Below are 12,161 nucleotides of genomic sequence, written 5' to 3'. Positions count from 1 at the left end.
GTAGTAAAATATTATTATAGGGGTAATATTCATTAAAACTGCCAAATATTTATTTTTCTCCACTTAAATGTACAGCAATTTTTAGAGCCTCCTTGAGGATTTTATTTTCTACTAATTTTAATGGAAGTTGTGTTGTAGGGCATCTCAGATGGTTTAGCAAAAAACTGAGGTTAAAATTTTCAAGGTGAGAATTAAATGCAGTACACTGAAGTCGTATATAAAGGGAGGAGCTGATCCTCAGTCTGTATGAATTTGAGAATTGTTTTTTCTAGATTTGTGTACACTTGGAGGTATTAAAAATTTATCCCACATGAAAATGGATTCAACTAAAGCATGACAAAGAATTCTTGTTCTGGAACGAGTTTTTTTTGTAGGGAATTATTCAAGGTTTGCCATTGTACTTTGAATTCACATCTTACCTGAATCCAAATGGAAATTCATGTAAAGCACTTGTAAGATTCAAAATGATGTGTGACTAAATGCAGTCATGATTCATCCAAACAAATACTTTAAACTACAGACAAGCCACTTAGCAAAAGTAGAGCTGTTTTATAAAGTTTTTTAAAAAATAGAAGTATCTTTTATTTGGCATGTGAGCAGAGATGTCAAAGCAGAAATACATAATCCACTCTGCTGTCAAAAGCATTACTTAGCATAGTGTATAAGTAGTAATTATTCAGTATTCTTGTCATTTAAATTAAATGGAAGAATTGAAAGTGTTCCAAAATATATTTACAGTTTTTTGTTTAACTCCAAAATTAATTTTTCTTTACTGAGTATCCCAGATTGCTGTAAAAGGTTCTGTTTTGTACATTGCTTTAATAATGTTCATGTTGTATTGGTTTTTTTTTTTCCCTTAAGTTTTGGTTCATTAGTTGGAGGAAAAAAGTTAAGTAGAAGACACTTTGTAGTTTTGCTTAACACTTATCTCCCTCCAGTGTTTCTTTTCGCAAGCCTATTGGAGACCTTGCTTTTCTCCCTTCCCCTTTGTAACAGCAGGCTTTTTGAATCATCCAGTCATCACCTGAATTTCTGCATCCACCTGTTCAGGTTTCTATAACTCAGATAGATATAACTTTGACTCTTAGATACGTTGAAGATGGTTCTCCTTACCCAAATGTTTGTATCTGTCTTCCTGAGGTTCACAGTTCAACGAGCATATGCAATATATTACTTAACTATTCCTACCTGACACAAAGGAGAAGTTGGGTGAACCTGCAGAGCTAAGAATAACTAATAAACTGAATTTTAAAAGAGCCTTTAGAGCGAGAAAAGCTAATTGCTTGGATGAATGACCCAGAATTATTTGTGTAGAGGGGGGATTTACTTTTGGGAAAAATAATAAAAATAATAAAAATAATAGAAGAGTAGGTCTTTAAAACTGTAGTTTGTTCTTTCTCAACAGGCCTGGAGTAGTTAAATTTATTACCTTTAATGCTTTCTGTTACAGTATGCATAAGAGGAAGAGTTTTGGGGATTAGTTAACAAAACATGTTGTCCCTCAGTTTGGTTAGCTGCCACTGCATCTGGTCTCAATTGGAAAGGAAAATAATCTTCATTTTTAACTGAGTGGCTAGCTTGTCTTCTGGGTAGGAAGGGAATAGAATGAATTACTTTTATTGATCTGCTAGAGGATATTAGAGGGGAGGAGATCAGCTAGAAAAGCTAACATATTCCACTATAAAGAATTAAAGAAAAAGTGACCTGAGATATAAACATATTTGTGATGTGCACTGTCATGTGCCTTAGAAGAGGTTTTCTGATGAAAACTGTCCAAGAAGAGAAGCTGTCTTTCTGTGATTGAGTTCTTGGACAGAGGCTTACCAAGAGGTGAAACCTGAGACACCAGGTATGCACAGAGGCTGAAACCCTTTCTGCGACCTTATCAAGTGAATGAAGGGGAAAGCTTTCTGAAATACATCTGGTGAAATTAGATGAGGCGTAGCTTTTTCTTTCAGTTTCCACTACATCTCCTTTAAGCACCTATAAATGTGTTGTCTGTTGCTTGTGTTGTGCTATGAATAAATGCTTGTGTTTGTGTCTGTCTTCAATCTGAGTGTTTTTTAAGGTAATGAGATAACAAGAAGACATGGCGCATCTCAGATTGTTGTGGGTTTGCATAAAACAGAGTTCAGAGATGCTTTAGCAAGTGTTTAGATCATTCTTTTTTTTTTTTTTTTTTTTTTCAAAAAAAAAAAAAGAGGTAGCAAAATGAATACCCCTTCTTAGTTACACAGGCCAGGTAGAGATTGGGCTGGGGAGCAGAAATGCCTTCCAGAGGTTACTAATGACATCAAAAGTTCTCTGGTATACAGGAAGATGTCAAAGTATTCACTTGGATGTCAAAGGTCACCAGAAGAACTTAACTTCTATAAGCCTTCATAACCTCTTGTTCCTGCCACATATAATCAAATTGTTGCTTGAGGTATTTTTTCCCCCTCTGTATTTCACATCATTATTGTGACCATTTCTGCTTTGTTCAAGTGAATCCAATTAAATTGTCAAACACAAGTAGTGTATGGAAAAAACTTCCAGTGCAGTAGTACTACTTGTGATATGTTCCTCTCCTGAAATCGAGTTGATGAATAATATGGGGAAAATCACGTCTTCTACACCTTTCTTAAAATAATTTTTCTTCTTAGAGAGGCTCACAGTCAAACAGAGAAACGAAGAAGAGACAAAATGAATAATTTGATAGAGGAATTGTCTGCTATGATACCTCAATGCAATCCCATGGCACGAAAGCTAGACAAGCTTACGGTGTTACGGATGGCTGTGCAACACTTAAAATCTTTAAAAGGTGAGTTTTAGGAAACTAATCCTGAAAGTCCTTGTTCTATCAGGAGTTACACTGTGTATCATCTTTGTTAAATAAATCAGAGGTCATTTATTTTCCGTTTCCTTACTGAATTCAGTTCCACATATGTTCTTCCTTTAACTTTACATGTTTGTAGCTTCCAGAAGTTAATTTCTTCTTTTCACTTAGTGTAAGAGAAAAAAAGCCACTTTTCAGTATCTGATATTTTCTGTTTGCTAAAGGTATGCCTTGCAATTAAGTCACTCCTTGATTCTTTTTAAAGAAAGTCTGTCTTTCATTATTTTCCAGCCCCCAAATTAAGCATGTGTCCTGTGATCTCTCCACTTCCCGTCGTACTTTCTGTAACAGTAATATCTGTGGTGCTGTACTGATGTCAACAGCTTTGCTGCTAATAGAGAAGCAAATGGTCTTCAAACTCCTGTTTATTCCCACATTTGTGATTGCATCAACCCTTTGTCTCTGTATTGGAATTTCATGTTTATCTGTTGACTTTGAAACTTACAACATCGTGGAAAAAGACCATTCAAAAAATGCTTACCTAAAGAAACTGATGTAAGTAGTTGCACTGGTAGGGAGCACAAAGATCTCATTTCAGTGATAGGTTAAGTCTTTTTGCAGTGTAACTTCATAAAACCAAAACCAGTTGAGTAAAACTAAAGAAAAAATTACATTTGTACATAATCATCTTTCAAACTTATTTTATTGCCTGCAAGAACAGTAGTCAAAAGCAATGTTTCAAGACAAAACGTACTTTAACAGAATGGTTGATAACTTTGAGTTAGTCTTAAACACCATGAAATCATAGAATCATTAAAGTTGGAAGAGACCTCTAGGATCATCAAGTCCAACCATCAACACAACACTACCATGTCTCCTAAATGTTAGAGAGTAGCAAGAAAAAGAGTTACCAAAAGCTTATATCCTCACTCAGCTACCAAAGTTCATCATGGATCTCAGTGAATGGTTTAGTGTCAGGATCAAACCAGGGTATATTCTTTCTGCTCTTTTTGCTATTGCTACATTTTGGGATTTTTTTTTTCCCCCTCCCCTAAAAAAAAAAATAATCCAGGTTGCTTATCGTGTGGTCTATTACCAGCACCCAAAATTTCAGGGTTTTTGGCAGCACTGTTTCAGAATAATGATTTGGTCAACTGTAAGCAAAAATCAGAGACTTCTGCATTGCAAAAAAATTTATTGTGAATAAACATAACTAATAAGAACCCCATTAAGTCTTAAGTCAAAGGAGTGTAAGGGATGAATTATGCTACTGACTTGACAGTAATAGAACCACAGAATAGTGTATGTTGGAAAGGATTTCTAGAGGCTCATTGGCCCAAGCAGGCTGAGAATTTTGTGTAAGGAAATAATGTGACAAATTAGCAGGGCAGTAATTTCCCTTGCAGTTTAAACAAGCATCTACAGGAAATCTTCAGCTCAGATATTTCCATTTTACCAATAGAATATGAAAACTGGGCTCCATCCAGCACAGTTATTAAATGTATCTTCAAAGCAAATACTTTAAGAAAATACAAGATATTATATGGAATTATAGTGAATGCTGAAATTTTGAAAGTTTAACTACTATTTACCCCAAAAAATACCTATAAAAAGTTGTGGAAATGCTTGTAATGGCTAAAAATTATTTTAGAGTACTTGCCACAGGTGCTAGAACAGTAAATGTAGTGAGTCAGTCTCCTTACATTTAGTGAGACATGAAATTTAACTACAATGGAGTGGGTTTTGGATTGTTGGATATATAGCACTAATGAAGCATTATGTATAGCAGTTAATAACATTGGAATTATTCAGATTCAGCAGATGTTAAGGATTCTGAAATAGGCCTATGAAATGTTTCTAGAAAATTCAGTTCTCATAATACCATTTCTCTGGCAGTACATTAAAGATATCTGGACAGTAGTTTCCTTGCTTTATGCTAAATAAAGGGCAAGAAAAAACTGGTTGTGTGCCCATATTCATTCAAACCAACACACGTTTACGAGTTTTTTTATTTTTCATATTTTTAGAATTTTAAATTTTTTTTAAATCAGCTGTTGTGGTTGCAAAGAGAATTTATAAAATACAAAACAAATATAACTCTGTTAAAAGTAAATTTAAAATGTAACTTTTGATACTATGTCTTTAAATAAACTATTTTCCAGGTTCCACTAGCTCCTATACAGAAGTCCGGTATAAGCCTTCATTTTTAAAAGATGATGAGCTCCGACAGTTAATCCTCAGGGTAAGTGGAAGGAAACTCAGTTAAATGATGCACTTATTAAAGCTTGCCATTAACTCAAATTTTTAGTTAGAATGTGCTTTTTTCCCCATCTTTTTCTTGAAGCAAGTGCTTTGATGTACTTGATAAATACTGGTTTATAAATGCTGTACACTACAGGCTTTTTCATAAAGGCTACAGAAGATGATTTGTGAGCATGGCAGACAGCGGCCCTTGAAGGGATAATAAATCTGTATACAATCCATGTATTTAATACGTAAGTTTTTACGTTGATATTGAAGTCTGCATGCAAGTATAGAGAATTTTTTATGCTTTTAATTATGCATAAATATACTTGCAATTGTTTGCTGTCCTTCATTTAAATTCTCAAAGACGTACTTTGAAAAAGATGCAGAAAAAATACCTGAAAGTAAATGTTTTCGCACTTCGTCACGTACACTCACCCCGTTACCCTTTCTCATTTGCATCTATTTTCTTTTTCCTTTGCTGCAATAACAGACTTTGCCAGGATCTGTAAGATGACTCCCAAGTTAAGCTGTTTTGCAGCTGGCCACCTCTTTTCCCAAAGGTGTTTCTTAAAAACCTTGACTGTCTGTAGTTAAAGGTCTGATTCGGTCCTTGCAATCTTATTTGCTTTTTGGTGTGATATATAACTTACTTGATTTTTAAAAATCATGTTTAAAAGTGTGCTTCCTCGTAGTCATCAATATTCATTGTATATTTTAATTGTATGTTTTTAAAGACAGTATCTTTATATTTTCAGGCTGCAGATGGATTCCTATTTGTGGTTGGATGCAACAGAGGAAGAATTCTGTTTGTCTCAGAATCAGTTTGCAAAATACTTAATTATGATCAGGTGGTTATAACTAAGTTTCTTGATTTGCTTTTACCTTTAATTTTTAAACTTTTTCCATTTTATTATATATTATTAAAGACCAGTCCCTGTATATAATTTCTTGGAATTTCTTTGATTTAACCTGCTTCAGAGTAAGGCTGCATATCCTGAAATATTTGCAAGCACAGTCAGTGTTCCTGACCTGAGCAATAGCACCAAATTTCAGTTGACCAACCTTAAGAAAACTGCTAGTCTGAGAGTAAGGGATAATTTGAAGATGTCTTAAAAGAAAATGTCTTGGAGATAGAAATTAGATGGTGAAGTGATTTTGGGGGGTTTTTTATGGCCAAGGAAAATCGGTAGTTCAGCAGTGGAAGTTAATTAAAGCTTTCCTTACTAATGGCTTTATGCTCAGATGCGCTACATAACACCTCACCCGCAATAACTATCCATGCTTATACTCTTAACTTGAAGGAAACTGATACAGTGTGAGTTAGCTTAGCCTGCAGAATAAGAGAAATAGATAAAGTATAAGCACCTTCCATTAGTTGACATTTAACATCATGGACATTTACCACAAATAGTCAAGGCATGATAACTTGTTCATGTATCTATGACTTCTGTTCCACAAACAGAGGCTAAACCAGTGCTTCCATCTGTCTGCTTCTGTAAGTTTGAAATCATTTGTGCTATGTTCATTTTCTTCAAAATGGAAGGGTAACCAATCTGGACTCTGTTTTCTAGAGATTCTTTTTTACCTTTTATTTTAAAAAAAACCCCAAAGCTATATATTTTTAAGTGAAATGAATAATCTTATGTGAACAAGCATAGAGCAGATGATTTTTTTAACACTTCTCACTAGCTCAAGGACTAAAACGTACCTTTTGGAGTCTCTCACATCAGACATACTTCCTTCCAGACCTATAAGATCTTCCCTGTTCTAGCCAAAATGATTCAGAGAACGTGACTGACTTAACCCATGAATTTATTAGCTTATTTGGGAATCATTCTAGGTTATGAATCGCATCCTGCAGCCTATCTGTTACACCTATATATTTTGACAAGGCTGCTGTTAGCCTTTCTCAGTGGCACTCAGCATTTTCCCTTTGCGTTAGGGTTGGATGGGGACTGGGCAAATGAAAGAGGCTCTGTGTTTATCCTGCTTTCTTAGGAGCTTTTCATTAAACCCATTTCTGACTCTGGCTTCCTGGAAAAGTGCTCCCCTTTATGTATACAGTGATCACATAGCAAGTGGCGTGGGTCCAAAATGAGTTGCAATTTGAATCTAGAATACTGCTTGTCAACACAGCTCCTTTCTACCCATTGATTTGACCTGCTGTGGTGAAGGTAAGGAATCAAAAAAACCCAAAAACAACCAAACAAAAAAGCCTAGCCTACTTCTGTGAGAATTCCTTCCTGTTTCAAAGGAAAGTGGTGCTGCCTGCAGTAGTGCAGCAGTCCAGTTACTTTGGATCAGCAGAGTCAGCAGGTTGAACGGATCCCAGCTAGAGAGATTCCTGTAAATATCCCCTACTAAGGAGCGCTGAAGTGAGTTGACCCCTGCTTCCAGGCAGCTCTTGGCTCAGTGGTACCATTTTGTCCAACAACTTAGAGCTCAGTCATTAAGTGGCTTGAATATTTCTTCCTATTTCCCAACCTTCCCTCCCACCAGTAATCTGTGAGTGGAGTTACTTTGTGTGTAACCTTCTTTGGCTAGGGTCAGGAATGGTGTTATGTACATAAGTAAAACATTTGGTTTTACAGAACTGTTTTTCGATATCCAACTGAATATGTGATTTTGCAAAAAGAAAGAAAAAAATTATGGGTTTTCTACCCTGTTTTTATAAAAATAATATTAAACAATGGGAAATTAAATGGGGATCAAAATATTGATGTTTAGAGTAACTGTAGTATTTGACTTTAATGGTGTGGAAAGTTGTTTTTCTGAGATAACTAATGTGTATGGCATTCTGTTCTAAAACCATGTGGTTCTTACACCTTTTGGGTTTTGGTGTTTTTGTTGTTTGTTGGTTTTTTTAATAGGCCAGTTTAATTGGACAAAGTTTGTTTGATTACTTGCATCCAAAAGATGTTGCAAAAGTTAAGGAGCAACTTTCTTCTTCAGATATCTCTCCTAGGGAGAAGCTCATAGATGGGAAAAGTAAGTAATATTTGAATGTGCTCAGATTTTTTGAAAGATACGTTAATAGGCTTAGTTATTATGCAGGACATATTCATGTGTTCGTATGGGTATGGATGTACAAACTTGAGGTATAATTTCTATGAACCAAACATTTGAATGCTTATCTGCTGCTTAGAGTGCACTTACAGTTAAAAGCTAGCCCATTATTTAGATAATAAGAATGACTGAAATTTGCACTGTTAAACATTTACCAAGATGTGGTCTGACATTCTTCCTACCAGGCATACTACTTTTTTTTCTTGTATTTGATAGGTCTTGTCAATACAAAAGACCTGATGTAGTTGAACATGGGATAAAATACTTCAATATCAAGAATCACTGTCTTCTCTGAAAATGCTAAGTGTCAATCCTAATTTAACCAAATCTTATTTTGTTTACAGTTAATTCTAATATGAAAAATGTTAGGTACTGTGCAGCTAATTGCTATTTTATAGCTGGCTTTTATAAGCATCTTTGCAGTTCTTCCTTGTACCATATAGAAGGTGAAAGTTTATAAAGCATATTTAGTAAAATACCATTCAAAATATCAAGAAGTGTTTAGAAATAGTTCGGTAGTTCTTTTTAATTTTGGAATATGTGTGACATTCACGTTTTCTTTGCACTATTTAAGTCATTAGACTTTCTTAATTTTCAATTGTAAGGAAAAAATTTAGGCAACTAAAGAGTTTGGAGAATGTGCTGGAAGCTGAAATGAAGAAAAGGCCTTGTATTCTGAAGTTTTACTGCTGGATTTTGGTTTTTTAACTACTTTAACTAAATTTTTGTAAGCTGGCTTGCAAGTACACACAGATTTTCAAGCTGGACCAGCTCGACTGAATTCTGGTGCTCGACGTTCCTTCTTCTGTCGGATAAAATGTAGTAGGACCACAGTCAAAGAAGAAAAGGAGTGCTTGCCCAACCCAAAGAAGAAAGGTATTCAAGCAGTGTAGATGAAGTGGGGGCTTTCTGTCTTGAAACTTGGTGTATTTAAGTTCCAAGCCAGTAGTGTTACCCTTGTACTTATCATTGAATTCACAAAGTAGCTGTAGAGAAGTTTAAATGTGTACTAGAGACACGTTTTGAGAAACAGTCTAATTATACTCTTTCTCCTTGCTATTCGCTCCTGGAAAAGAGGGAGGGAGGAACCTGAGTTACAGTGGCTGCTTAGAAGCACATGGTCTGTTGTAGTAAAATTTCAGAAGTCTCAGGGAAAATTTTGAAAGCACTGGAGCAAATCAGAACAATGAAACTAGATAACATATATCTTGGAGATAACTGTGAATAAGGCCTGCAAAATCTACTGTTTTGAAGGAAAAAAAAGAAAAAAGTAAACTGTCTTTTTTTTCTGATTTACTTTGTGTTGTGTGTATGTAAAAAGTATGAATTTTCCTTTTTTTTTTGCTTTTAATAATAAAGTTAATTCCATTCATTTTTCCAATAATTTTAGCTTAGTTCAAATTTTGGTATGCCTGTATAGCAGTATACTCTTCAAGTTTTCAGTGAATGGATCTTTTTTAAATATAACTTCCAGCTTTTATTTGATACCTTAGTATTGATTTTTGCAAAGGTGTGCTGAAATTGTTTGACTCAAAAAATCCTCCTACTCGTTTTTCAATGTAACCTGTTATTGTTGAGACATACCACACAATAGTAAATTTTAAAATAGGTCTGCATTGTAAGTATATTGAATATTCTCCCTTGATGAGCCGACTAACTTGGTCAGATAAGAATTTAACTTGTATAAATGTGTCTCAGGAATGGAGTACTGAGAAAAGGCGCTTCGACAATCTCTCATCCTACTGTGACTTTGTCACAGTTTAACTCAGCTTTTCATTTGACAGAGCTGCTATATGTTTTCCATAGCTGATAGGGTTAATGCAGTCAAATTTAACTTTACTTTATTAGTAAAGCATAACTTGTTCAGAATACAGATACCAAGAATACTTCGGCAATTTTTGGGGGGTTATGGTAGAACACATAATGTCATCTTGATGTGTATGAGGGTGTTTACATGTTTTATAGGCAGCAGAGTCTACCAGCCATAGGAATAAATGATAGTGTATGCTGTAATTTAAGCCTTTTAAAATACGTGTACCCAGAAAATTGAGGAATTCAGAAGCCTGAGATAAATAGAAAGTAAGCTAGGTTGTTTTGGGTTGTTCTCTTGACTGATTCTTTTAGCAATTGCAGTAAGTATATGTTAAGATCATCATGTTCACAAAAGGTAAATTGATTTGGAAGCTACAGAGTGCCTCTCTAGTTTATTTTAATTTACAATACAGATGAAACTATATAAAGAGAAAGTGATCTGTGGGTTACTAGACTTTTGGTTTACTTTCTTTTTTCTGTGAGACTGTGTTTGAACTGCCAACGCCTATAACTTATCTTCCTAAATCTTGCATAGGGTTAGAATCGCTCTCTCCAGGAAAGCCAAAATGTAGTAGTACAAAATGAATTTTAAAATACTCCGTAAATTTATCTATAGTCTTGTACAGTCGTTTTAAGTAAGCACAAAATAGAGTTGCTGGTCTCGTGGTGAACAGAATTTAAAAAAAAATAATTCGGTATACTTTTTGAACCATAACAGCTTCTTATTTCATTTCTTTTTATTAGATCACAGAAAATACTGTACCATTCACTGTACTGGGTATATGAAGAATTGGCCTCCTAATGAGGTGGGAGTAGAAGAGGAAAATGATGTAGAAAAGGACAGTAGTAACTTTAACTGTCTTGTTGCAATTGGGAGGTTACACCCTTACATTGTTCCACAAAAGAGTGGAGAGATAAAAGTCAAAGCAACAGAATTTGTTACACGATTTGCCATGGATGGAAAATTTGTTTATGTAGATCAGCGGTAAGCATTTTGTTCTTTAGTGAAGAGAAAATGAAAATGACACCACGAGTTAAATTTTCTAATACTTTCTGTCAGAACTGTGATTTCTCAAGCAGGGTAGAATTTCTAGGTGCCGTACACAGAAAGCAGTTCATTCTGAATCTGAGTACTTGGGCTTTTTTTTTTTTGTCAAACAGAAAACATAATGTATAAAAGTAAGTGTATCATTCTATAGGAAAAGATGAGCTAGCAAGATTCAAGTATGACGTAAAATGCACTGATGTGTTTATTCATAAAGAAAAATCTCAAGTTAGAACTTCATAGCTCTGCATAGGACTTAATAATTTTTCATTAAGTGTTTATTACTTCTTAAAATCTTACTGTTTGGAGCACATACACTATATCTGAATGAGGTACCAAATTATTTCATAAGAAATAAAAGCTAAGTTCCTATTTTCTGAACATTCTTAAACAGACTTTTATTTGTTGTACAGACTGAGTTACCGCTTTGCATTTTGAATTTCATATTGTCACTGGAAGCTTTTATTGCTTTCAGTCATCTTGTCTTTCATCTAAAAGTGTCAGTTTAAACCTGTTCCTTAAAGTGGCAGAGCAAAATTCAACTATGAAATTTTTTAAATGCCTTTATTATGTGTCACCAGTACCCTGATTGGCTAATGGGAAGACCTACGATCATAAATATTTTGTGTGTACATGTGGTTTGCATGCTTAAATGCTGTTATTTTGTCTTTGAATTGCCATTCATTGCAAATTGATAACTTGCAGTGAATAATATTTCCTGTTGTTTTAGAGCTATACTAATGCCATATCTTTCCCCAAATATGAATACAAACATTTATTTAAATATTAATTTTCTGCTATCTGATAGCGAAGAAAACAAGCTTTGTAATTGCTTGACTCCGCTGTAGTTCATGTTTTTATTTCTAACAGTGCAACAGCAATTTTAGGGTATCTGCCACAAGAGCTTCTAGGAACATCTTGTTACGAGTACTGCCATCAAGATGATCATAATCATCTAGCTGAAAAACATAAAGAAGGTAAAAAATAATTGTTCCTCCCAGATTACATATAATACATGTAACTGCTGTGTGAAAGCAGTATGAATCAAAAAAACGAGAAGCTGAGAATTAATTACATTAAACAATCTTAGCATTGTCCTTTTCTATGTCTGCATTAAGACATGCCCCCATAAAGCTTGTAATAAAAGCAGGGAGAAACTTCTGTTGCCTTGGGTCT

General features: G+C 34.6%; 1 protein-coding gene across 3 annotated transcripts in view; it reads left to right on the top strand.

The window, feature by feature from the left end:
- Positions 1-12,161, top strand: part of BMAL2 (basic helix-loop-helix ARNT like 2) — a 38,044-nt gene that overhangs the window by 13,368 nt on the left and 12,515 nt on the right. For 2 of the 3 annotated variants that reach the window (XR_012663650.1, XM_075113442.1), the window contains exons 5-11: positions 2,643-2,800; positions 4,978-5,057; positions 5,818-5,910; positions 7,933-8,050; positions 8,861-9,004; positions 10,685-10,925; positions 11,856-11,962. Coding sequence is in view for 2 of the 3 variants with exons in the window: in XM_075113442.1 (XP_074969543.1) it covers positions 2,643-2,800; positions 4,978-5,057; positions 5,818-5,910; positions 7,933-8,050; positions 8,861-9,004; positions 10,685-10,925; positions 11,856-11,962 (941 nt within the window). In the remaining variant the exon portion in view is untranslated. The remainder of the gene's footprint in view (positions 1-2,642; positions 2,801-4,977; positions 5,058-5,817; positions 5,911-7,932; positions 8,051-8,860; positions 9,005-10,684; positions 10,926-11,855; positions 11,963-12,161) is intronic. The other variant, XM_075113452.1, reaches the window with a different exon arrangement.

This window comes from Phalacrocorax aristotelis, chromosome 1 (genome assembly GCF_949628215.1).
Source record: "Phalacrocorax aristotelis chromosome 1, bGulAri2.1, whole genome shotgun sequence".
NCBI lineage: Eukaryota > Metazoa > Chordata > Aves > Suliformes > Phalacrocoracidae > Phalacrocorax > Phalacrocorax aristotelis.
This window is presented reverse-complemented; position numbering and strand designations above follow the sequence as displayed.